The sequence below is a fragment of the Streptopelia decaocto genome (genome assembly GCF_964273445.1).
Source record: "Streptopelia decaocto genome assembly, chromosome: 7".
In the NCBI taxonomy this organism is placed as follows: domain Eukaryota; kingdom Metazoa; phylum Chordata; class Aves; order Columbiformes; family Columbidae; genus Streptopelia; species Streptopelia decaocto.
The window spans coordinates 10,669,183-10,696,335 of record NC_138661.1 but is presented as its reverse complement, the minus strand read 5'-3'; the positions used below and the strand labels follow the sequence as shown (position 1 = coordinate 10,696,335).

At 40.7% G+C, this 27,153-nt stretch overlaps 1 protein-coding gene across 1 annotated transcript in view; it reads left to right on the top strand.

Annotated features, from left to right (window-relative positions):
* Positions 1–19,882, top strand: part of ASPG (asparaginase) — a 47,336-nt gene extending 27,454 nt beyond the window's left edge. The window contains exons 10-16 of the mRNA XM_082057870.1: positions 1,872–1,991; positions 3,039–3,134; positions 4,000–4,163; positions 10,563–10,649; positions 17,285–17,384; positions 17,707–17,765; positions 19,445–19,882. Of these exons, the coding sequence (XP_081913996.1) occupies positions 1,872–1,991; positions 3,039–3,134; positions 4,000–4,163; positions 10,563–10,649; positions 17,285–17,384; positions 17,707–17,760 (621 nt within the window). The 3' untranslated portion in view covers positions 17,761–17,765; positions 19,445–19,882. The remainder of the gene's footprint in view (positions 1–1,871; positions 1,992–3,038; positions 3,135–3,999; positions 4,164–10,562; positions 10,650–17,284; positions 17,385–17,706; positions 17,766–19,444) is intronic.
* The last annotated feature ends 7,271 nt before the right edge of the window (positions 19,883–27,153 follow it).

Sequence of the window (27,153 nt, the reverse complement as noted above, 5' to 3'; positions counted from 1 at the left end):
GGTTGCAGGGAGGTTGGACTGGATGACCTTTGAAGGTCCCTTCCAACCCAAATGATTCTCTGATTCTATGATTCTATATACTAGCCTGTGGGGTTTTTTTTAAAGCAGACTTTAGTCTTCTTGTACAAAGGATTATTTGGCCTGGGACAGCAGAAACTTTCCCAGCTGGCTTCCTGCCTTAGGTGTGTGAGTTAAAACTTGATTTGAGATCCAGTTTGCTGAGGTGAGATAGCTGACTTACTCAGGTCAGGACTTAGTGATATGGCATTTTAGGTACCACTGGCACAGGTCCTCCTGCATCTTCATGTACTGCCCTTCGGAATGTGCTACACAGTTTTTGTGTGGTGGTGCTGGCACCTCCTTTATAAGGTTTGAAAAACAAAACAACTTTTGCAATTTCTTTGGGTTAAGCAGGATCGGTTTCCTCATTTGACTCACTGCACAGACCCACAAACAACTGTGTTGGCACAACTAAGGGAGCAGCACTCTGCATTGCCTGGGCAGGAATGAGTGGTAGAGACCAGGAGAAGAAGAAAGCCTGGAAATATGTTGTCTGTGGCAATATCTTCAGCTAAACATATCACCAAACAATAGTCTCCCAAGAGACGGAAGCTCTCCTGAAGCTGGCGTGGTTATTTTAGGATTCTCTTTCAACACGAGGCAGCAAAGAATGTGCCCCCAGACACATGCAAATGGCTGCAGAGCTGGTAGGGCTGAGTAAGACACGTAGGGCTTTGCACTGGGTGCATTTAACACAGGTGCCAATTGCTAAGGTTACCTGTGCAAAGGAATGATCTCAACCTGTCAGGGTCTAAAAGTGCGCCAAAGCAGTTGGTATCCTCTGAGTTACACGTATATGGGACTCTTCCAGCAGACAGCTACAGTGTCGGCGCTTGGAGTTTGGTTTTTTTTAATAAAGGGCATGCCTAGACATAAGTAAACCTGGGGCATTCCTCCTTCCAACATCACATCTGTTTCTTGCAAACTTTCACAATCCTGCTTTTTAAAATTCTAATTGAAATAACTACATGCTTTATAGCTGCATCAGCAACCTTTCGTGAACAAGTGCCAGTATGTAAAGTTGTCAGAATTGAGGAAACCAGTTGTTTTTTATTAATGACTGGCTTCTCTTTCTGTTCTCCAGATTTCTCAGAACCTACCTTTTGGAGTATTTTTCATTTTCTTTATTGCCGTGTTCAAGCACTTTCTACACATGAATTGGCTGACATATTTTTTACCTGGTTGTATTGGATGCACCCATCCTGCAAACTGTTGCACACCTGCTTTTAATATTGAATGACTGGCACTACTGGTGACCCTGCATATTCAAAGCTGGCTCTGTGGCCAAATTTTAACAAAATCTGGGCTAGTGGAGCTGTTCGAAAATCCGTTGAAACATAGGACCGTCCACAGACAGCCCTGGGCTTTGTTTTGAGGCCTACACACGCAGTCTGTGTGGGAGCACTGAGGTTTGGGAATGCTGGCAAAAGGCAGCATGTCAGAATATTCCGGTCTCCAGCCTCACTCTGCTAATTACTCGCTATCTTTGTGTTTTTAAGTGAGCTGCAGCTTACCCCACTAGGGAACTTTTGTCTGCATACTCTAAAAATCAGGGTGTTTTGTTATGTGCTTATTTTGGTTTCTTTGCTTTGGAAGAAAGTTTTGTTTGCCTGTCCCTTTTTTTCCCCCATTTGTCTTTTTAAACTTGCAATATTCATGGGACAGTAACTATTTCTTTAATCTTTTGTCTGCGTTCAATTAGTTTCCATAATTCCTCCAAACAATTTTCTAACTTGATCCTAAGGTTTTTTTATTAGACTACTACCATATTTTTCCTCTGCTAACAAAGGATTTGATTGCTTGCTTTTCAGATGCTGAGTGAGAATCTAAGAGGAGAAATGACTGTTGTACCCACAGGAGCCAAGATCTCTCTGAGAGATAGCAAGTTTATTCAAGTGATTGCCAAATCTCTGAGTATCAGCAGCAAGGAGGTATATACTTAAATATTTAAAATTGAACTCATGCGAAGCTGTGAACTCAGTTAAATGAATCTAGCTTAAAGATGAGCAGCAAAGCTGAAAGAAAAATGGAACATTGGAGCTTTTATATTACTTTTTTAGTACTGAGTGTCCCAGCTAACCAGTTGAGTTAGGGAGAAAGGACACAATGACAAGCATAACATTAAAATGTTTTTAATTAAAAACATTAACTTTTTTTTTTTTCCTCTTTGTAGCCCCATCTTGAGTTTATTTTCTTGGCTGGCTGGTTGCAATAACAAGCCTCAGACAGTTGCTGTTAATTCAGGGTATTGATGATATGAAAAGTGCTTTGTATTTTCATGATCAGATGTATTGACAGTTTGGAGCGATACAAATAATAGCGGGTAAAACAGCTTAATTGTTGTACATGCAGTCATAGGAGGCTGATACAAAGGAAGCACTACACAAGTGTTATTTGCAGTGTTTGACATTAGTCTCTCCCAGTTGGAAATTCAGAAAATACAGTATTGGGATTTTTAGTAGCTGATGAATATTGAATGCATGGTTCTTCTTTAGTGAGTAGGAGAAATGGGAGGATATTTAGGGGGCTTAGGGGTCTTGTCAGTGGAGGTTTGGAAGTACAGGTTACACAAATATCTGAAAAATCACCTGAATAAAGTTGATCCTGTCTTGAGGAGACGGGATTATATGGTCTTTTCCAACTTCTACCAGAGCTGTTTCTCGTACTCTACTTGACGTGTAACCATGGCAGTAGAGAGATAGTAATTAGTGCGTGCACCTTAAATGGTGTATGTAAATATCAGCTAATTGTAGTGTTGCCAGGGAAGAATATAAACCTTCATGGATGCAAGACTGACAAAATATAAAATAAAGATGAGACTTTTTTCCTTCCAAGAACTAAACACTACCATTTTTATATAACGAAATGACTAATTTGGAAATGTTACATGAAAGCAAGGGCAGTGTTTTTATGACTTGGACATCAACCATATTAGAGGCGAGGCTAATATTAAATGTTTAATTTTATTTGTTTCTCAGGAGTTAGAAGCCGTAAGAGATGCATTAATTCCACCTTTGGCTTGTGCTGCAGCTAAGCTGGGTGATATAGACGCACTAAGAGCCATAGCAGAAATGGTAATGTAAAATTAACAGTTTGCACAAAACACGTATTTTTAAATAGAGCTGTAAATGACAGGAGGAAACTATGCTCACTGGGAAGCAACTGCCTAAGTCTTAGAATCAAAGTGCTTAGACTAATACAGTTGGTTTCTAGGCTTCTCAGTCTTTGCCTTTCAAAACTGGAATGTCCTTTCCCCTATCTGGTTCTCAGCTGTTTACATTTTCTTTTGAACTGTGAAAATACAGGTAGATTAAAATGCAAGTTCTTATCTGCTAACTTGGAACACTTTAAAATGGTTTATGCTGCTTTCTTTTGCTTAACTTTCTTTATGCATATTCATAGTATCCAGCTTTTGGATGTAAATCTGTGATGATTAAAAAAAAAACACCTTGAAAATTATATTTAAGCAAAACACAGTGCAGTGCTAATTCAGGATTTTTGGCTCTCCCCATAGCTCTAGCCTGGATTATACCTGGAAAAAGAAACAGGCATTTCCCTGTGTAATCTCCTACACCTCATTTTTTTTTAATATTTGCCTTGGTTTACCCTACCCTTGAGACTTCAGTAGTGGAAAGGATAAATATATCTTGAAAATAACAATAAACTAAGACAAATAAAACTAGCAGGCTATAGGCACAAAGCTGCTGTATGATGTACTGCAATAAAGAGCATTACATTGCGGGGGGGGGCGTGCAGAAGATGGAATAAATAACTTTTTTGGTGCTAAAACAACGCTACAAGACATACTTTTAAGTAAGTTGGACAAGCTTAACATTTTGGTGGTACAATTAAAATATGGTGTATGTATCTACTGTTGTACCAACAACTTAATATGCAGCCATTGTCTTTTTAGCATGTGAAGGATCTCTCCTTTTGTAGGGTGGAAACTTGAGCTGTGGAGACTACGATGGCCGAACGCCACTTCATATTGCAGCCTCTGAAGGGCATTTACCACTAGTTGAGTATTTGTTGACATCTGGCGCAACTATTTATGCTAGAGACAGATATGGATCTACCCCACTGATTAATGCGATCAAGTTCAGGTAACAAAATAATTTATACACCACTCTATGTAAAGTTTATAAACCTTCTATCGTTTTGAATTTAAAGCCCATGCCTGTGTTTTGGTCTTGTTTTGTCTAAGCAGTCATGTGTAAATGACAGCAGTTAAAATAACACAAACCAGTTTAATTTCAAAGGATATGACTAGCCTAATTTAAAATATTTTTTTTTAAATAATATGAAATGAAAGCAAAAGACTTGGTATGCATGCAAAATTTTAGCATGAGGTAACTTATTGCTGCCTTCCTGCCAAGACTTTGTCCGTAATTTCAGGACTCCACTCTTTGTTATGAGGCTTCCTTATAAAACAGAACCAAACTGATCACTCCTTTTGACTGTCAGAAGTGAGAATGCAGGACCAAGGGCTGTTTTCTTTCTGCCCTCCCCTTTCTCATCAAGACCAGACTGTTTCAATTGGCACAAAATATTACCGGTAGGTTGACTTGTTTTAATCTTTCCCTTCCACCGGTGCTTTCCTGACTCTCTTGCTGGGTGACTGGTTTTTTGATTTTTCCCTTCCACCCACTCGTAATTAAATGGGATGGCTGCATGGCTCTACCTGCTCTGTGGATTTCCTCTTCCTGTTGTTCTGGATGTCAGCAGTTCTTGAATGGTAGCCATGGACATGCGATTTACTGGTCTTTTCCATGTTGTACTGTCCTAAGGAATGGCCATAGCACAGAATAGAAAGGTCATTAGATATCTAAATTTAATTTTAAAATGGTTTATATAGCCTGAGGATTCACAGAGCCATTGGTCTTCTAACGTGTTAGAAGTTGCATGCCCTAATCTCTTCTCGTTTCTTTGATCCACTTTCAGCTCTTTATCTCATATTGAGTCTGTATGATGGAAGAAGTTATTTTTTTTCTGTAAAGGAGCTTGGAGTGATAGAATTTTAATGATCTTCATGGATGTCTGTCCCCAAATATCCCTACAGCTTTCTAATGCTGACAAGTTCACCTGGTCTGTCAGGCTGGAGTTGGCTCCCTGGGAGGTCTGACACTCCTGGTTTTGCATTGCCTGCAGGAATAACATGAAGGCTTTTTCTGTCTCAAAGACCAGATGTAGAAAACTCAACAGGCTCTATTAACTTGAGACTTGGAGTCCTGTGTGGCCACGCTGTGCTATTGCCGTACCTGCTGCATGGACCCCTGTGGATTTGGAGTTGGTGCTTTATCTCATGAATATATAAGCCCTCAATGGCAAACCCTTCAAGTCTTAAAGCCAAAACAAGCCCAACAGCAAATCAAACAAATAACCTTGCACTTGAATAGAGGTGGCTCTGGTCCAATGTGAGAAAATGCTAAAGCATTAGATACCATTAGATGTTCCTGTAAATCAGGCACCTACTTTTTTTTACCGCACCCAGCTACCGCCTGAGGAATTTCACATGAGCTTGTTGTTTGGATTCCTTAGCATTGCCACTCCTATATTAGACTCCTACTATGACTCTTAAGCTCTTTAAAACTGCACACCCATTTCGATATAGGGAATTGTAAAAGGAAACTGCACCACAACCATTTTCAGTTTCTCTTTTTGTTTCTACTGTTGGAATGAGAGGAAGAGTTGACTTAGAACTAAACTCATAAATGAGTATTTATGATCTGCTGTGTACTCACACTGCATTTCACACTGGTAAGCATATAAAGGAAAATGGTAAAGATCAGACAGCTGTATATGTGTGTAATTAGATACTCACTAAAAAGATTTCTGCTACAGAAATACTTAAATTCTATTTGTTAAACAGTTGCGTGCTGAAAGTGAAGAGATTATCCTGATGCAGTGTACAAAGTGGCGGAGAGGAAAAGGGGGAAAATTATCTCAATGAGCAGTCAATGCGTTAAACTGCTTAATATTGTAACTTTCTCAATTTTACTGAATATTGCATCAGCTTAATCCCATTTTCTGAGAATTAATATTTGTTTAATTGGCATTTAACTGCCGTACAGGATCCACTCATCTTAAAAATAGCTTTCTTCCAGGTTTTTATGTCACATTTCTCAGTGGCTTGCCTTTTAACCTAGCATGCAAACCTACATAATGATGACTGATTTCTATTTTCCATTTAATAATTTGTAAAGATGATCAGGAGTTATGTCTCTTCTTAAAAGCTTCTTAACATAGCGCTGTCAGCTGCCAGACCAGCAATTTGATCTATATCAATGATAGTCTCTTAAATTTTTTTCACTTTAAGTGACTCTTTCTTTGTTTCTTTACATGGTAAAATGTGGAGTCCCTTTCTAAATAAGAAACAAACTACTGCATTTCCGCTTTTTCATTTGTAACTCTGCAATTTGCATGCAGTCTCGTTCACTTTATGCATGAAGCTAAACAGACCACTGTTAATTTAGGCCAGTTGCTTGACATATCAAAATTAGTAGCATTTCTTTAATTTCCTAGAGTACCCTCCAGGGATAATTCATTTTCCAAACAATAGAATAATATTTTTTTAATAACAGAAACTCTCTGAGCAGGAAAATGTCTTGAATAAAAATTGTGTGTATTTTATGTAGTAAAAGCATTTCCATTTACTTGTAGAGCAGTGGTAAAAGGTTGAAAATGGGGAGTTGCTCATACAGGGCTGTGAGAACATCAGATTAGAGGCAGTAAAATTACCTCCCACGTAAATATTAATTTAAATACTTGATATTTTGCAAGGTTACATTTACATTACTTCAGGAAATCTAAGGCAGAGTGAAAATCTAACCACCACTGACTCCAGAAGTGCACTGAATCCTCTCCTTACAGTATTTAAGCATAAAATTCCCACTGATACCAGGTAGAAAACTGAACACGTGGAACCAAGCTGATCCCGCCGTAACCGTTCCAGTTGCTGAGGGAGCCAGCATTAAAAGGAATGAAGCCAGTCGAGTTTGGCTGTACGGTATGCCTGCATTTCTTAAAGAGAGTCGATGGAAGGTGTGCACCCTAAGGCCCCAGTCCTGCAAACTCTTACCCGTGTGTTCATCGCACATGTGTGATTCATCCCTTTCGAAGGTGATTCGCTTATAATAAGTGTTTGCCACGTCGAGGCCCAAGATGATAACGTACCGTACAGCACTTTAGTTGCTCTGGAGCCAGAGCCCTCACCAGCTGGTAAAAGTTCACGTCTTTATCTGGAACTCAAAGTTTGCTCATAGCAATGAATGTTGAGGACCACACCGAATCATTTATTTTGCTATTAACCCATTAAAATATTGGTATACATTGGGGCTTTTACCTCTGGTGCTATCAATAACAGAATCTATCAGGGGTGAGACACTAAAAACACTTTTTGTCTGTTTGTTTTTCCATTCAGAAAGCAGAAGAATGACAGTAGTAATGCCAAAAGGCTAACTTAAATAACATATGCAAAATAGTATTGTATCTATAGGCTAAGTCTGACCAAGAGCAACAGTTTAGCAACAGTTTGGTAACAGAGTGCACTAAGAAAAGGGACAGACAGGAACAGTTCGCAGGTGACAATAGCTCCTCATGGTTTTGCTTATCAGATGGGGGCAGACAGGAGAAGCAGCTGAGCACCCCAGGCTGATGTGGTGACATTGGCCATCCCTCGACACCTTGAACTTCCCTTGTCCAGCAGTTGCTCTGCTCTTGGTTTTGTGCTCTCACCTTAGAACAGGATGAACCATTCCCAATAAGTTTGTGGCTCATGACATCAGCTGAACTTCAGATCAGCTGAACTATGACCCTTGTGAGGTTTTTGTAAAGCTGCAGGAGAGCAGCACTTAAAGAAACAACTTGTAAAGACAAATACCTCTCTTGTGCCTAAGACATAACAGTATCAGAAAATTCACAGCCAGCCTCTTGAAAATATGAGTATTGCTCTTGTGGTAGGTACAAGACAGCAGAAGTGGTTCTCTGAAAGCAGCTTAAGCTTCTGCAGAATGTAGATACTGTTTGGGTGCAAGTAAGAACAAGCTGTAGTACAGCTTATGTCCCGCATAGTTTTCATGTTGAGTGATGGGAATGTGAGGGGTGGTCTGCTTGCTTTCTTGGATGCATCTGCTCTTCATAGTCACCATACTAGATTTAACACTTCTAAGTTGCACATTACTTTTTGTCCCTATTCTTCCTCTCCCTTGCCCTTCCCTTAACAAGCAGCGGTACACACACATCCTTCCCACCATGCCAAGAAACATGATTTTGAACAATTCCCAGTCATCGGGACATTCTGTTTAGAAATGTTTTATTGTAAGCGTTTATTTTAAACACTGATAGTTTAAATGCTTAAAGATTTATTTTATTTCGTACCACTTCCCCCACCCCCCAATTCAATTTGCTGTGTTAAATGTGTGGGGTAAATGCCCCCAAATCCATCTGTATCAAAAGAGTCCCAGTTAGAGCAGTAATGGCTCCGTGGCATAGATGGGACATCAAGTGCCTTCTGGAGGGTATGTCACTACCAGTGAGGAGTGAATAGTTTCAACAGGAGAAAAGAAAAGCCTGGCTCTTTGCTGGAATCCAGAGATCTGGGCTTCATAGCAGGGGCACATTGAGGGAAGATACCACACAATGTTACATGCTTTGTTGCCTTTTATCTTTCAGTGCTGTCCCATAGCATAGCTTTTATTTTAAAAAGCGCTAGTTCCACGCTGCAATTTCAAGTGTAAGGTGGGAAATGAGGAATACTCCAGGGCAGCCATCAGAGAGTAAACAGACACTCCCCACGTTCAGTTCTGTACCCAGCGTGAGCCTGAGTGAACAGACATGTTCTACTTTAATCTATTTTAGGTCAAATTTCTTTTCAGCTAATTACTGTTCTGCTTAAGACTGAACTAAAAATTTTATGCATTTAGAATTCATTCTTCACCACAGATTGAAAAATGGAAAGCTGTGCCATTATTTGCTGGCTCAAGAAGATGCTTGTGGATGATTGACCATGTCATAAGGGACCCAACTCAGAAAATATTTTAGATAACTGAACAAACTTGCAACGTGTGCTGTTCCAGCAATGCTTTGCCATGAAACAAAGATGGGGGGACTTGGGGGACTTTTTTTGGAGAGCTGTCAATTGAAACAAATTAGAATTTTAAAAAATCTAGTAGGTTAAATAACCTATGTTTGGAAAAGCAAGATTATTCTTATAGTATATGTACAGTACTTTGTTTAGTTTATAAATTGCGATCTTACATGAAACATATAAGCTTGCATAGGCTTAATATGGATAACTGTAAAGTAACTTTTCATTCAAGATGGAGTTTTCTTAAAAGAGGCAGAGGCAATAGAGAAACAGTTTAGTCCAGTTCTAAAGTGGAAAGGCCCATGGCTACCTCCAAGAAAATACAAGCGATTAAGCAGAGCGTGTATGTGAGCTTATTTTTTAATTTGTAATTAATACAGATGAGTTTTTAAGTAATGTGTTGGAAAAAACCATATATTTCCTATTACAATGATATGCCTAACTCTTTATGTTGAAGTGTTATGGTGTAGCAGCTTCCTTCAAAGAGGAACTGTGAAACTATTCCTGATCTGTTGGTGTCACCGTGCCCTTTTTGGAGAAGAAAAATTTTTGATTTGTGAACTAGATCATTTGTTTAGCAGAGGATCACATTGTCACCTCCTTATGGAACCATATTCTAAACTTTTTGCTAGGTCACTTGTGAAAAAAGTATTTTGCACATTTTTCATCTGTCATATTATGTTCCACCCATGATAGTACCTTTAGAGACTGGCCGCCTCCACAGACTTTCTCAAGCATCTGATTGAGGTATAGGAGTTGGCTGGTAGTGCTTAAATATCTATTTGTCCCTTTATCCCAAAAGAAAGGGCAAGGAAGACCTCCTAAAGACTCCAGGTGGAAATAAATAAGAAAGGTATTGGGAGAAGGGGATAAGGAAAAGATGTGCTTTTGTGGGAGGTTTGTGAGAATACTTATCACAATTTTGAAGCCCTAAAAACCCAATTAGCTTCTACATTAACCTAAGAATTTCATTGCTTATCTGCAATATATGTTTTGTTTTGTTTGAGACTGATAAATATGGGCATTGTATTCTGTGAAATAAAGGAATGATGCTATGTATAATAATAAATGTCCTCCCTGTTTGCATGTATTTCAATCATTAATATTTGAAGTGTTAAATTAAGCTAGCACTAAGGTAAAAAAAATGATTTTAAGAGAAAGGGATGCATCCCTTTCATTTTCAGAGCTGAACGTAACCCTTCTGTGAGCTTAGAATGTGAATGATTTTTTCGATAGGGAGGGCAGATGTGTTTACTACAGCTGTCACCTAGGAGAAGATTAATTGGTTCTGTGATGGTGGTGAATATCAGATAAGAACTTTCATTGACTGTTTGTATAGATGAGTAATGCTGGATTTAGGGGAAAAAATGCTGCTGGTCAAGACACTTTCTCTGTTATTTCTGTTGCTTTCATAAAGGCACCTAGAAGTGATTAATTTGTTACGAGAAACGGGAGCGCACCTTTCAAGCCATGACTTGGAGAACATTGGAACAACACTCTGCAGGTAAATGTGATATAAGGTGAGGTGGCCCTAAAATTGGGATGGATGGGGATGGTTTCTCAGAAGAGACTCTTGTATTTGAGAACTGTGTATAGACAACTTCCAATAAACAGTTGGGTCTCTGGCACATGATGTGGCTATTTCTGTGCTAGACTAGTAACAAGGAAACAAATGAAGTGATGAAATTAAAAGTCGACTCTATGTCGGAGCACCAGTAACTCAAGAGAGCTCCAAAGCAGGAAGTATTGTGGGGATAAGTGAACTGGAAGCACATATGCCCCATTTTTTCCAAGCACTTTCACTGAGGAAGGGTGAGGAGGAAGCTGTGCAAGATGTGATTTAATAGCATCTCTATTTGAGAGTAAAGCTTCACGTAGTGCATCGTTTTTATTTTCTTAAAGTCCACTTTTCACTTATATAGGAATGGCTTCTACTCTAACTAGCATATAATGTCATTCCTAAAAATAACTACATCAAATAGACAAATAGGTTTAACCCCAAAACTTTTGAACAACTGCTTACCATCTCTATCTTTAATTTTAAGAGGAAATAATCCTCTGTTAAAGCTGCTATTCAATACAGTTGCTTTTCATATATAAGGTGGCTTAACACAATGGATATATCATATGAAAACAAACAGATGCTTGATTTTCTTTTTCTCAGTACTGGTCCTGAATTACAAATTACTCTGAAAATTACAAGAAAGTTTAATGCATTTCCTAAAATTACTTACAGTTTTTTCTTAATTGCTTTTTCTCTTCTTCTTCTCAAAAACAACAAACCCCCCCTGAGTACCATCCTTAATATCAAGACTTGGCAGGAAACCATGAGACTTGTAGGAACCAATCAGTGCCGTATGTTGTCTATAAAACTATAAGGTCAAGGTAAAGCTTGTGTGTGTTCTGTATAGAGACCGGACTCTGTCCTTTGAGTAATTCTGGAATCAGGAGATACTCAGTTGTTGTAACACTCTCAGAGGAGGCTGGGTAATAAGACTTTTACCATATAGTTGAAATGTGCACTTCCCAGGGCACTACAAGTCATAGGACACTTGTGTTGGAAAAACCCAGAACTAAATCCTTGGTTTGTGTAGTTTCATCAACCAAGAAGGCGAGAGGAGTGGCTTAGGGAATGGCAAGTACATTGGGCCCTTGCTTAGCCCTGCTGCCACGTGCAGAACCAGTTTGGCTACCTGACCTGGGAGCAGTATGTCCAAAAAAAAAAAGCAGCAAACAAAAGTCCTTTAAACAAGATGTGGTTCTGGTGCAGCTTGTTACAGCATTCAGGTTGTGCCAGAGGAGGTTTAGATTGGATATTAGGAAAAGTTTATTCACAGAAAGGGTTGTCAGGCATTGGAACAGGCTGCCCAGGGAAGTGGTTGAGTCACCATCCCTGGAGGGGTTTAGAAGACATGTAGATAAGGTTCTTAAGGACATGGTTTAGAGGTGGACTTGGCAGCGCTAGGTTAACGGTTGGGCTTGATGATCTTAGAGGTCTTTTCCAACAGAAACTATTCTGTGATTTTAAGGAGGATCGTACACCTGTACACCTGTATTCCACGATCTCCTGTTGTTCAAAGCTGGTATTTTGATACTAAACATTTAAGATATTTTGAACTCGCATTGATGGTAATACGTTTAGTATAAAAACAATGTAAACCTTCCAAACAGAGGGCGGGAGTGCACGTGTGCGCAGAGGCCGAGCGAGGCCCTGGTGCGGGATGGCGTGCTCGGGGTGAGGGGGCGATGCTCTCTGCCCTCGGCGCAGCCCAGGGGCCGGGCTGGGGCTCTCTCCTGGCTTGCAGCTGGAGCAGCAGCCGTGACCAGGGGCATGGCCACTGCCAGACGTCACAGCACAGCACGTACGGGGAGCACGGCCTGCCTGAGACAGTGCTGAAGGGGCTGTGAGCGGTGGCTCTTCTGTATGCTGCTCCTGCAGAGCTGAAGGGCTTCCTTTCCTCCTGCTGTGTTAGAGGGCCTGGCACAGTCTTTTACGCTAAAGTAGACTTTTTCCACAGAGCATTATTCAGATGACTAGGAGTTATTAAATCTGAGGTACTGGTCTTTGTCCTCCTGCCCAAATGTCTCAGGTACTTCTTCTGGAGCATCCTCAGATGACCTGACTGACACATGCATTTTTTCAGCATATTCTGGTTCACTTCTCTGTCCTACCTCTTACCTCCTCCTTTTAAGCCTTCTCTTTGCAGGCACTGGCACCTTCATGGCAGTTGATGAGGGCACATGGTGAACCTGCTTATAGAACAAGCTGTTTATAACATTTTCCCTCTGATTTGAACTATTTTCCTACATCTTTCCTATCTTGTAATGTGCCTTAAGCTGCAATTTATACCAGTCTGAATTTGTCACCAAGGCAATAAGTCAGCTTCTTAGGGTTTAGAAGGACAAAGCTACTTGTTTTCTGATAAATTCTGCATTCCTGCACTTCAGCTAACTTAACTTTTTCATCCCCTACAGTTCTCTCTGAATTAGAAGCTGTAATCATGTTTCCCCCCTTGCTGCTTACCTGTCCTCCAACAAACTGGCTTTCATAAAAGACCATGAATGGTGACTTTTGTGTTCTAATACTGTCTCCTAGGCTTCCTTCTGTTTAGCCTCATGATTTTAGAATAGAATAGAATACTTGAGTTGGAAAATTTTGGATATAAAAATAAAAAGAAATGTGTTGCTTTGGCACTGGTGATGTTTGAGACGGAAAGGAGTTACCAACCAGAGCTGAGAGTTGGGCAGTATCAGCAGGAACTCTTCTGCAGAAGTGGAGATGCACACAGATGCAGCCAAGATGATCTAGTTATTAAATCTTTCATGGTTCCATTGGCTGGTTTCTTTTTTTAAGTGAGAGGTGTTAGTCTGATTTTTCAAGTGACTGTTGATATTTGGTATCTGGTTCATGGATTTGTTTTGAAATAAGAAAGAGGTCTCAGTGTTAGTAATCTCTTAAAAATGTCAGAGTCTCTTCTCATATTGCAGTGGTATTGTCATCTGTCCGCAAAACCAAACCATGATGAGATAAATTGGAACACTCAGACTTATTCTGAAGGCTTGTCAAATTCTGGAGTGGGTAAACAGTTGCTTTGTGTTTGTTTTTTACAAGAAAAAAGCCTGTATATAATTGAGCTACTCTGTACAAAGTCTGTACTTCACAAAATGAAATAGGGGCATAAAGCCAAACCAGCTTTCTCTTTCATATTCAGATTCATAAAATGATATGATATAATATACAATATGCAGCCTTTCAAAATCAGCAACTTTCCAAATAAGATGCCTCTTCAATTTAACATAAACGTGGGGGGTAAGGCTGGGGGAGGAAGGATTAATGTGCCTCTGCAGGAATTAGGACCAAGCTTCTGATGCCGGCTGTTTTTCAAAGAGGTCTGTCTCAACTGAGAGAGATGTGGAGATACTGGCTAAGAGCAGCACTCCCAAATGTGTTCGGGATAGAACAAGCCATGCCTTGTGCTGGACTTTTAACTTGCATTTTGAGGATTTTAATTAAAAAAAAAAAGGAAAAAAAATCAAATTTCTCTTCTGTAAGCATGATGATAGACCTAAAAAAAATAAAAAAGTAAGTCTTTCCTGATCACATTATACAGACACTGAAAAAGGAGAATCGCTGCAAAACCAGAGCTTTGTGTCCCTGGGAAGGATGAAGTCTGGTACCTGAGGAGGCAGGAGGGAACCCCAAGGTGTCATTTCACTGTACTCATTTCTTTCCAGATCTAGAACTGCGTTGGCCCTGGTCCTTCTAAACCCTCTGAGACCTGAGCAGCTTCACTCCTGGTACCTTGACAATAACAGAGCAGCTCCTCTAACAGAGATTGTTTGATACTGGTGTGACAGGAAGCACAAAATCAGGGAGAGTAATTGTGTTATCCCTGTTCTTCCTATCTTAGATCTGTCATCATCATGGCTACATTTGCTGTGCTGAAATGGGTGCATAATCATTTTTTCTAAATGCAGGAGTATTGATAGGCAGCATACCTGGGATTATCTGCCTTAGAAGGTGTCAGAGTTTAGTAAACTGTGGTAAGTAGTTCTTTGTTGATAAAGCAGGTTTTAAACATCCTGATAAGTGTATATTGAAGTTATTTTTATTCCATTTCATGATATAAAAATGATGGACTTGCTACTTAGAGGCTGCACTTGTAGTTGGAATTGCTGGCATAAATATCTTTGAGAAAAATACAGAGCAAAGGTCCCTGTAGTGTATGTTGAGAAGCCCTATGTATCTATTTGACTATATGAAGTACACTTAAAATGTAAAAACAAAATGTGGATGCATTTGGCTTGACTACAGAGATCTGGAGTTGGAGAAAATGTTTTGTGGTGTTCTTGATTACAATCAATTTAGTGAATAGTAGGTGCCTTCTATTTAGAGTGCTATCTAAATTTTCTTGCAAGCTACATTGCTTTTTGTTCCCTGGGTCACAGTCCCCATAGAATACATTTCTCACTTGATCAGTAAATGGCTGCTGCAAAATTGAAGATACTTCTGTGTCTTTGGATTGCTGTAATGTCATGGAAGGAGACCACTTCACAGCGGTGACCTCTGGCAATGTGGGTTAAATTGCTCTTCCTGAACAGGTGCTATTAGACAGTTAATTTTCAGGTTAAGTGCAGCAGTCCTTGTTTGTTGCTTGCAGTGATGCTAGCTGAACTGCCCTGGGTTTGTAGGTTGGTAATATTTCTAAGTGTGCTGGTCTTTGCTCAGAGTGGTTTCCGCTTTGCACGTGGCTGAGTGATGAGATTCTGTTTGGCAAATGCAGTGCTATCCCATCCAGTGCTGGAGATGCTTCTAACTCTCACTTGCTAGGTAGGCTTTTTTGATTTTTTTCTTAATTCCGGGACCTTCCAGTGTCAACGGCAAGAGACCTGTCTTTGTAAATAAACATAGTTCTTGTGTTCCAGAAGTGCCTGCTAAGCATTTTTTTCTCTGCTTTACTAATGCTTACACTTTTTCTTTATTAATGCCTACTTTTTCCTGTGGTTTCCTTAAGAACTTCCCTCTAAGCTTCCCATTAGACCTCTTTTGCCTTCCTCTGTTTCCTTGTTGTTTCTGAGGGGTCTTTTTTTTGTGATGGCAGTTTTCACTAATGATTTAGCGATCCTTTCCTTCATGATGTCAGACTGAAGCACTGTTAAACCTCATAGCACCCCACCACCCCTTCCCTGTGGCCCGAAGACCCCAGCTGTAGGTCCTCTGCCCTGCCTCAGGGTTGGTGGCGTTGCACAGAGGAACGCAGACAGACACCATTTGCTTTCAGTTTTCATGCCCAGCCGCTGGAACTGCTGCAAGCAAAAGCCTCTCTCTGACTTTCTCCTCAGACTGCTGCAATTAGAGGCTTCCACTCCCCTGAAAACATTTTTTTTTCAGGTACTTAAGAGATTTAATCAACGACATAAGTGATTTCAGCCTCGCGGAGAAGTGAGTGTTACAGCCCTGATTTCAGGGTTTTTTCCATAAGCTCACCTGACTGCCCCTTGCATCTTCCAGCCTTCTCCGCGATCCGCCAGGTCTGCCTGGCTTGGTTGTCACACCCAGGAGCCCGTCACCAACCTCCATGCCTGCTGCCAGCAGGATGCCTTTCCCCCACAGCGAGCACTGTTTCAAGGCAGCAAACTCTGAACTTATTAAGTTTGGGGAGGGTTCCCCCTCTCTTAATGAGATTCAGCCTCACTTGATGATTATCAGCGCGGTTCTGCTGAAACAGTCTGCAAGCACGCGGCAGGCTCCGGTCTGAAGCCTGACAGATGTCGGTATCTTGACAAAACTGGAGGTAATCCTCCACATTTGCTGTCCCGTCAGCCTTTCTACAGGCTCCGTACAAACAGTAATGCTTTTGCATATGTACAGGCTGTTAGCCCTTCTTTTACCAAAATAAAAGTTAAAAATGGACCTGAAGTATCATGGATGGGACTACCAGCTGATGTGCGAAGAAACACTCTGGTGTACGTTTCTCTGAAAAATTTTAACTCATTTATTTGTATATGATTAATTTTGATCCTTTCTATTGCTCATTATATATGGCAGAGGTCATCTTTAAAAAGTTGGGGTTTTTTTGCTTGCTACCCATTTAAATCTCCCGAATTATCTTATAAAACCTAAAAAAAATGTAGCTAGGTTACCATCCACATGCTATCACGCAAACATGCTGTTGTAACTCCTGATAGCAACCATAGTTATGCTGACTTGTGCAGGGGGTTTCTCGGTGGTTTGAACAAGGCACATCTGCCTGTGCTCTCTCAGCTGCATCTCAACTCAGCCATTGCCCTCCCCCCAACTCATTTCATGAGATAAATATTGTGTTGTGAAATATGAAACTGCATGACTTTTTTTTCCCCTTTGGTCATAGTCACACCCACTATGTGAAACTAGCCTGTTGTAAGTACTTCTAGCACAGCCCTGTTAATTTAAGGAACTGATTCATCAAGCTGTGTTGCTTGCTCAGCTACTCCAAGCTGTTGTAATAGTGTTCATTTACTTACCCCTCTACCCTGACAGCCATGTTGAGCCTGTTCTGGTTCGGTGTTTGCCTGCTCAGCTAATGGACAGGACCCAGGAGCACGCTGAAATGAAAGATTTAGAACCTATATTAATTCAATATTAATTTTTTTCCCCAGCCTTTCAGCTGAAGGCGATGTGGATGGGCTGTATGCCTGGCACCTCGCTGGTGCAGACCTGGAGCAAACTGGTTATGATGGCAGGAGTCCCCTACAAGTAGTAAGTGTGCATACGCCTGTACTCCATTTGGCGTGCTAGCTGCGTCAGTAGTAACACACGCTGTCAGATAATATTAGTTTGGGTAAAGTAAATGCTGCTTTGGGGACTACAAACCGGATTAGAGTCTCTTACAAACTCAAGTCTGGTGCTGTTCCGAAGTAATAAACGGTTGGAGCCAGAATTTTCTCGTCTATGTCAGAGGAATTAAAATTTAAATTGGATTTTAATTATTTTGTGGTAACATATTCTTACTTCCCACAAGTAAGCATTTGCATGTCCTGGTGCACAGGATGGCAGGATTTATTCATCTTTCTACTTACAGGCAGAGGCTACCGGGCATAAGGAGGTTCTTGACTTCTTTAGACAAAAGCGGTGAAGAAGGTAAGGTCTCATTTTCAAGTGCCAGATTTCTGAACTGTTCGGATCAGCATACACATGTATGAAGGGGGATTTTGTACTTAAGTCCTCGTTCACCCTGGGCCATCCAGGCTCGGCGGCAGTCCCTGACTTGGTTTCTGATACTACTCTGAATACTTTAATCCTTTTTTGTAGAGTGGGGCTAATGTTTACTCCTCTTTCTGCCCGAGCCTGGAAGTGCTTTTTTATGGTGCATTCCACAGTGCGGTTCTGAACTTGGTTGGGAACAAAAAAGCTACCGAAATAAAACCACTGAGGGCAGCAATGTCTTGTTCTGTTGGCCTGTTGTGATAAATTGTTCCATCTTGCCTGAATTAGGGAAGAAAAATGCATTTTATCAGGCATGTTGCCAGGCCTGGTTTGCAGGGTGCCGTGCCCACGGCCCGGGCTCGTACCCTTCTGGCAGCAGAGCCGCGGGGCCACCGCAGCCCTTGTGCCACACAGCTCAGGAGATGCTGCCGTGGTACCCACAGCGTTTCCACCTGTGCGCTCCCTCTGGCTTTTAACAGAGCGCCGAACGCTAACCCATCTCTTAGCGTAACGTAGTTAACCTCCATGGGAAACGTGGGGCAGGTTCTTAGCAGACAGGAGTTGGTTGTTCTCCAGACATAGCCTGCAGAAGGGTCCCTTTCAGCAGAGAGCTCTGCCGAGGGCTTGCTCCTCCTCTGGGCGCAGGACAGGGCAGTGCCATGGCCTCTCTCTTACTCAGACCTTACACATAGCTGCCTTGTTGTCTCCGACACAGGCACCCAGCGTGAATCTCTTTTGTGCTGCTAACACACGAGGTGTGTTTCTCTCGCTGTGTGCGTGTGAGGCGGATGTGAGCCTCCCATTCAAAGCGTCACATCTGACAAGTCTCTCTGTAGGAAACTTGTCTGGGCGTTTGACCTTCTCCAGTGCTGTGGTGTAACTGGAGGCATTTAAAACACTTGCCTTTCATTTCTCAGAACTCCTTTCTGATGCAATACCTTGTTGATTTAGATATCATCTCCAATATATTGGCAAGCCTAATCCCAATTTAAATATTGGGAGGATATGATCTCCTTTACTTAATAAAATTAACACAAAATTTAGTTAAAGGTTTGCTGCATCCATGGCTACCTTGCCACTTGTGTGTCCCATTTCATCAATGAGATTGAATTCATGTGTATGTAAGTGGGGAACTGCACCTGGAACCATAGCATTTTTTCATCATTGTGAACTGGTCTAAATAAACACAGGGCAGAATCCGGCATTTTTTGCTTTCTTGTAAAGTTTTGATATTTTCTTTGGTTTTAGCTAGTATAGAAGCATTAGGTATAATCACAGTCTCGAGCATTTAAATGGAATTTTTGCAGTGTCCAGGATGAAGATGCTAAAAATACCTTCAGAATATGGGTTATGTTGCACAGGGTTTCCACTTTGAGGGAAATAAGTCTGAAGAAGTCACTTTTCTTTTGTAAGTGGGTAGTGAATATGCTAAATGCTCGAATTCTACACAGATCATCTCATAATTCCATTGGACTGAGGCACCGGTGGTGTAGGCAGGCTGAAGGAAGCGTTCCGTACTGGGTGAGAACTTGCTTGGCAGGCTACGTGGTAATCTCTTCTGAGGGAGGTTTGAATACTGCCTAGTTTTAAACGTCCATTTTCTCGTTCTCCAGAGGCTGTAGAAGATGGTCACTCCTCTTCAGAAATCCCAGTTTTGAACGTTAACAGTGTTAAGCAGTTATGGGAGGAAAAGAGGAGAAGAACAACGGTTGCTGCACTTGGAGCATACAGGAAAGCTAGAGCTTAGAAATATGTTTTACTTAGGATCACATTAATTTCTTTGGGGTTTTCTCAAAATGTTTTGCTGCCTTTTTTTTTTTTGAATAGTTTGTGGTTTTTTTTAAATAAAATTTATGAGCAAGTGAAGCTGGAATGTATTGCCTTTACTGTACAAGTTCTGGTTTTAGAGAGGCCTTCTGAATGTTATGCCTTCTTATGTTAAATGAACAAGCACAGTATTGCAGGAGCAGCAAACAATGCTGTGGTGAATTCATACCAAGAAAAAACATTGGATTGTGCATTTCTGTGTTTCAGCTAATAAAATGTCTGAGGAACAATGTTGGTTTCACTTTGTCTGTTTTTTTGCAATGGTTTGTATCACTTAAGTTGCAATTACAGCAATTGTGAGTGTCAGTGCAAACAATCGAATCAGTCATGGGCATCTGCCTGCAGTTGTGTACTAATCTTCACCAATGTGTCACTATAAAACCTCACTTAAAATGAGTAGGAGGCGGATGCCATAAAGCATGTTTGTGGGGCTGTGTAAGTGAATTGATTGTTTTGTTTCTAATTGCATCTTTCCCACATCCTGAACGGAAAATAATCAAGATTGCTACATGCTGGACACGTGAAATTTTGGACTGTAAATGTGATCTCAGTATTAACAAACCCCAAGTTTAAAGTCCCAACACTTTCAGACTAAAGAGAAAAAAAAAGTGATATGTATCTTTTCAGCTGCATCTACCCTAGAATATGTAAACATAAAGAATACTTCAGGCAAATGCATATATTGGAGATGGCAACTTTTAATTTCACCTAGAGCTTCTGCAGTAATCCATGGGGATTTTCTATCTGCTTCATCTGAAGGGAATCTTTGAAGTGCAGATAGTTTTCTCTTTTTCCTTTTTATACTCTTCAGCCTTCCCACAGCTGTTCTTATGGAGAAAAGCTGCATGGACAACTTGCTGAGCCTGCTGGTATTGAAAGATTCCCAAGGTATGTTGCATATCAGAGCCTGTAAAACAAGGTAACTGTGCATGTAATCTGAGGAAATGCTGTGTACGCTCCAGTTCAAAACAAAACCATAAAAATGCATGACATTTTAATGTGAAGAGTTGTGTACTTCTTCACTGTGCTCACAAAAGTTATAACTACACTGTCTCGTTAGTAAATAATTGTTGTTATATAGCAATAAACATACTTTAGATTGAATAAAGTTAAGATGGAATTAAGGAAATGAGATCTAACATAAAAAAATCAGGTTTCAAATTAATCACCTTTTTGGTGTCTTATCTGTGAATACATAAAGACAATGTATGTGATAAAGTCATATTTGTGAAAATTCTTACAATGAGGAGAAATACCATGCACAAGCTCTTCTACACTATTTAGATCTTAATTCTTGCCTTATCAATAGTCTAAGAGTTGATGCACTGAACTAGGAAATCCCTGATCAATCCCTGCAAGTGACTTGGGATTGGAATTTTTGTGTTTTGTTAATGATTCTCAGATGCAATAATTTATCCTTAGCAGCATCCATTCTTTATTTCTGTACCAGAATGACTGAGTGCAACATACACAGAAGCATCAATATTTTCCTTATACCTTTCAATAAGGGTAGATTTGATCTACAGGAAATCTTCTGAACAATAATGTTCTTCTATTTCTAAAATAAAACACCCAGCTAAAGTACAAAACATACTTTTTTTTTTTTTCTTTTGAACAAAGAATGGTATTCTAGTGCGAATTACTGAAATAATAGGTACTAATAGTAAAACTGAAGGAGATGGAAGAAAACACAGAACCATTTTATTTCTGCGTATGAACCGGGTAAAGACACAAATGACAACATTTAGAAATGTGATCTAGTAAGAAAACTTCTAGTTCAAAGTTCATAAAGTTAAAATGAAATTGTTTGGGTCACATTTACAGTGAGAATAAAGCAGTATTAGCTTCTTTCTGACAAACCTTTACAGAAATGTATATCCTATTAATATGTTATCTTGCATAAGATAATATTCCTGCAACTTTATAGAAAATCTGCCATTTGTCTTATACAAGTATCTAACAAAGATTTTAATGGCAAATGTATGAATGTAAACTTAACATTTATCTGAAAAAGAACCGGATCTCTTTGATATACATCGAAATTTCATTCCAGAACCGTAACAGTCTGTGTGCATTAAGAGGAACTGTATAGGGTACTGTGATTTAAAAAATGGCAAAAATCACACAGTCAAGGCCAGAAACTTCAGCTCTTGTTTCGTTGTCGGGGACAAACATCAATAACGCTTTTGAGATCCCGTGTTTTTCTCGTTGGTCCATTACACCCTTTGCTTTGTGCAGTGGATTTAATGATAATAATTACACTCTCTGTGATAACTCCCAGTCTTATAATGAACCTGTTTGTGTGTAGTAACCTGTAAGCTTTACATTGTTATTGATCAAAAGCAAAATCTTGTTATTAGTAAGGAATGAAAATGCTACCTATTTGTTTTAGTTACTATAAGCAGGTGAGTGTCTTTCATTAGTTAAAGTATGCTAGACATTCCAGGGGCAGCTTAACTTTTAAAACATCCTAATTTTTCTCCTTCGGATCATCCCTGGAGAGATCAAACACACTCTTCTTGTTGTCGAGCCATGTTCTGCTTGGTAAAGGTTTGCAGATGAAGCAGCTGACCAGGGTCATTACTAATGCAAACACGCTCATTCTGTTGCCAGGACAAGCTGTGGATCCATTTCATGACTTCTGTAACAGCTTTTAATTGCCGTCACCAATTATGTCCATGTGCCCTTTCATATCTATATGCAGTTATAGTTTGTTCGGTCAAATACATACTGCAAGGACCATCTGCGGATCTGTGCTTGATACTTGATACACAGTCCACCTTGGAATAGCCTGGTAGAAGCTGGACAAAGTAAGTTTTGCGTTCTTTTGGTGCAGAGAAGCTTGTGATATCTTTTAGTATCAGTTCTTAATGCTTATTGAAAAATAAAGACGACGTTTCAGTTTCTGTTAGGAAACAGCAGTGGCTCCCATTCTTTTCCAGCCTCAGTGTAATAACACGAGTGTTCGGGCTGTGGCTTCCCTTGCCTGATAACAGCGTCAGCAGGTGAAACACTGTACCAGGAACAAGCTCCTGAGACAGCCTGATAGCACCTGTGTGTCAGAGGGGCTGCTGCTGGTCTGTGACCTCCCCGTTAAACAGCACGAGTGTGTGCGTGACTTCTGCAGTGACTATACAACAGCAGAAAGGCATAGTCAGTAATCTGAGACTCGTAGCTGCTGCACAAATGTTTCGTTTCCAGCGCTGGATCTTTGAAGTCGCAGTGGTGCTCTGGGAGCGAATGCTGGTGCTGGAACCTCTGCTGCCTCTCCACGGAGGAGACGCTGTGACTGCCTCCTGTAAAAGTCAAACATTACATCAATTCTACAGCTTTCTTCACTTGAAAGACAACACCCAGCTTCCACTGTTTCTTTTTCCTAACGATCCAGCTAGTATTGCCAAGGGATAGGGACGAGTTGGCCTATGTCAGCACTTCTCTAACACTGCAGAAAGCAGAGATTTGCACAACTAACTTGTCCAAGTTCCTGTCTGATTTGAGTTACAACTTTCCTCTCCTGAATGCAACCACTTTCTTTTTGCTAATGTCTGAAAATATTAAGTTTCTCTTTGGAGACTCTCTTATAAAACTTTTGGGATGGAAGGGCATTCTTAATTGTTTGAAAAATCAGCATGCGCTTGCTTCTTGGTAAACTGTTAACATCTGTCAAGGCTGGCTGACCCACTGACAGATTGACTGTGTCTGATCAGTACTTGCTGAATTAAATCAACTGTTCAGCAAGGCTTCAGTATCTGCTCGTTCTTAAATTGCTAAATAACTCAAATTCTGCACATCTTACATTAGAATTGCTGTACTATAGCATGTTTTGTACATGGATTTTGGTACTCAGCAAAGAGTGATAATGAAATCTCTCATCTGGAGCTAAACCCCTTTACCCTCCTTGAATCAGAGTTTATTTGCAGTCTTCTGAATAATGTGATCTACTGGGATTTTTCCAAAAATATTGTGATCTAGTTGGGAGATTCCTTCATCTTTAAGGTGGGTCCAAGTAGTGAAGTGACTGAGGGAAATGTATCCCTTGTACCTAGAAGGCAAAGCGCACCCAGTTCCACTTACATACAAAACATTATAGGATCCATAGCATGAGCAAATTCAGCCATAGGTGTAATCCCCTTCTCCAGGTACCTATGTGCATCCATGCATAGGACCTACCACAGCAGTGTAAGAAATGAAATGCTTTTAGTTTCCAGCATCACAATTTGAGATAAACCTGAAGTAAACTGTATGATGGGTGAAAACAAGAAATCGTAAAGAACTGATCAAATGTGCCCAGCATATGCTATCACTCTTCCAAGTGGACTCTATCAGCACTATAATCATCTTCTAGACTAGTAAGACTAGTCTTTCCATGATTCTTTAACAATGTTCTATGACAGTGTGGTGATTGATTGCGTGGCTGTAACAAAACCTCCATTTTAGTGACTCTTTTAGAAAAGCTACTAATGTAGAAAGCTTATAAGATATGTAAAATACTCTACAGAACCATACAAATGAATCTGTGGGACTCCAATGTTGCCACCTTAGATAGTCTGTGAGTCAGAATAAAATCTGGTACTACCAGATTTATTATTTGTGCAAAGCGTCTCCCTGAAAATTACTGTAGGAACTTCATTAGACATACATTTGTTTACCTGTGATCAGGTGAATGGGAAGAGGCAGAAGCCTGCATCTCAGGAGTGTAGCTGGGACAGGTATCCTGCATCTCAGCAACGAAATGAAACGTCTAGCGTAAACCGCACAAAATAGCACTACTTAGTGTGGCTCTATTTGGAAGGGTTGATACAAATCTCATGGTCAAAGGATTTGGTCCTCGATGTCCAAATCTATGTTGATGTCTGACCAAAATTGCTGCTGACATAACAGGAGGATATAAGAGACGGAGCACAGACTCCTGGCAGGCTCTGTTGGCAGGGGAGAGGCAGAAGAAGAAGAGGCAGGAGAGGCATTGCCCCTTTCCCCCTCACCCAGCTCTGCCCGGTCTCACCTGTCCGGGCATGCTCAGCTGTTGCTTATCTTGCGCACTCCCACTGGCGTCTTGAGCTCCAAGCCGACACCTCCCTCCCACCCCGGGATGCTGCACCTCAGAGGGAGATGTCAGCCAAATCCATGGGCAGGTGCCAACCAACAACATCCTGCAGCTTGGCTCCGCAGCCTCCTCCGCGCACAGGCGCTGCCGGGCTTCGCCAGCGCGGGACCTGGTGCGTGGCACGTCGCACGACCGGCAGGAAAAGGCTGAGAGATCGTTCTCTGTCTTGCAACAGCAATAAATACCACAACAATAAATAACCACCAAATTCCTTCAAATCTTCTGGGCTTCAAAATACATTCAAAATGGGACCAGAATGGCCAGGGGAGATGTTACCTGGCCAGAACTGCCTGCTTAGGAGCGTATGCAGCATTTCTGAGCACAGATGAGCTCCATTAATTACATGTTTATGTGCACAATAAACCTGTTTCTTCTGTAGTGCCGCTGTTGTAGATCCTATTAGGCTCTTGTGCTTGGTGTTCAAGAGTCACAGATGCTGATTTTTAGAGCTTACAAGTGAAATCAGATGAGACTCCATGCAGTGAAAGGGGCAAGAGAATGACAATAGTGTTCGTTTACATCAGCTGGTTATTTCTACACCTTGATTTCCAATTATTTAACATGAAATGATGAATTATTAGCATAGAAGAGGAATGACAGTCCTGGCAATTCAGTAGCAATGGTTACATATAGCAAAGAAGAATTTCAAGTTAAAGGAATATGAATCTTAATGGCAATCTTTTGATGAGAGATAAGGAAGTTATCACAATCAGAACAGAGTTGTAAATTAATCCTGTCATATGCAAGAAGCTGCTGTGCTGGGGAGATTCTGTGATGGTGATGCTGTGCATGAATCATTACCCTCACATCATTCAGGCTGTGTGACTTCCTTCCTGGATGTGTTTTGCTGTGAATCTTTGTGACCAGGGCCCAGTAAAAGTAGGATTTCGATATATCAGTTTTTTTTTCTGTGGCACATCTGAATTTCTGATTCCCACTGAACGCTGAGTTTGGGGTGACTGATCCCCAGCACCCTTGAGGCAAGACATCCAGCAGAGATCTCTGCTGAAGCCTGCAGAGCTCCAGGGCTTCAGGACAAAGATGATGGTCTGTTATCTCTGCTGACTGACAAAAGTGTGATGTGAAATAAGTCAGTTTATTTCCTTGGACCACTCTAACCGAGCTCTCTGCCCACAGCTATGTCACCGTTCACCACTGTTGTTTGGAAAGTTCTACATTCAAGGACATAAAACCAGAAATATGAGATGTTGCTAAAAATTGCCGTGCTACTTCACTGCAAAGTCACACTCTGTATCTTCAGTGGCTTGAACCAGCACATACTTAGGAAATCTCAATAACTGGTCAAATAATTTGTAATTACATCCTTTCTGGTGGCTTTATTGGATGGAACACATAATTCTGCCAACTCCGAAAAAACAGCTGGTCGGTGAACATGAAAAATAAAGTCAGTACAAGGTTTGTGATGGCCATCACAATTAAACATTTTAATCAATTATAAAGTTATTAAAGTGCACATAATGCACAGCTGCGAATCTTAAATATGGAATTGTTGGCTGAAATTTTCAGAAAAAGCTAGTGATTTCAAGTGTCAGCTTCCAGGCTCTAACATGAACCTTAAGGGTGGAATAAAAGGTGGCTGGTATTTTATGAAAGTCAGCTCCTCGTACAGAGTCAGGCACCTGGGAAGTGAGGCATTCAGAATTACTGGTCATATCAAAATCTTGTTCACTGGCTATTTAATTTGTATTTTTATTTCAAATTAAAAAAAAAAAAAATCAAAATACAATACACACACAAAAAGAAAAAAAAAAACAAAACAAACAACAAAAAGGAGAAAGAAGAATTGATTGCGAGGAGATTTAAGAAACGTAACCATGAGACCAAACTTTCCTGCGATTTTGTACAAATACTACAGAGACTGTTTATCCAGAGCTGATTGCAAAACAGGACTCAGTGGATTCCATTTCTCATACGCACATCTTTAGCTGTCATCTCAACGGCACTGCTGTGGCTCCTGAGCTTCCAGTGGAAAGTCATGGCAAAGTGTCACCTACACCAGCACTGCAGAAGTTTCTCCTCATTGTTTGCAACATGCTTTTCCTAATGTTTTTAGGGCTCCTAGTGCTGGAGTTGAAACTTCTCCTTAATATCGAGCTCTCACACAAAATCACAGAATGTCAGGGATTGGAAGTGACCTCAAAAGATCATCCAGTCCAATCCCCCTGCCGGAGCAAGAACACCCAGATGAGGTTACACAGGAATGTGTCCAGAGAAGGAGGCTCCACAACTCCCCTGGGCAGCCTGTTCCAGTGTCTGTCACCCTCACTGAGAAGAAGTCTCTTCTCAAATTTAAGTGAAACCTCTTGTGTTCCAGTTTGAACCCATTGCCCCTTGTCCTACCACTGATCATCAACGAGAAGAGCCTGGCTC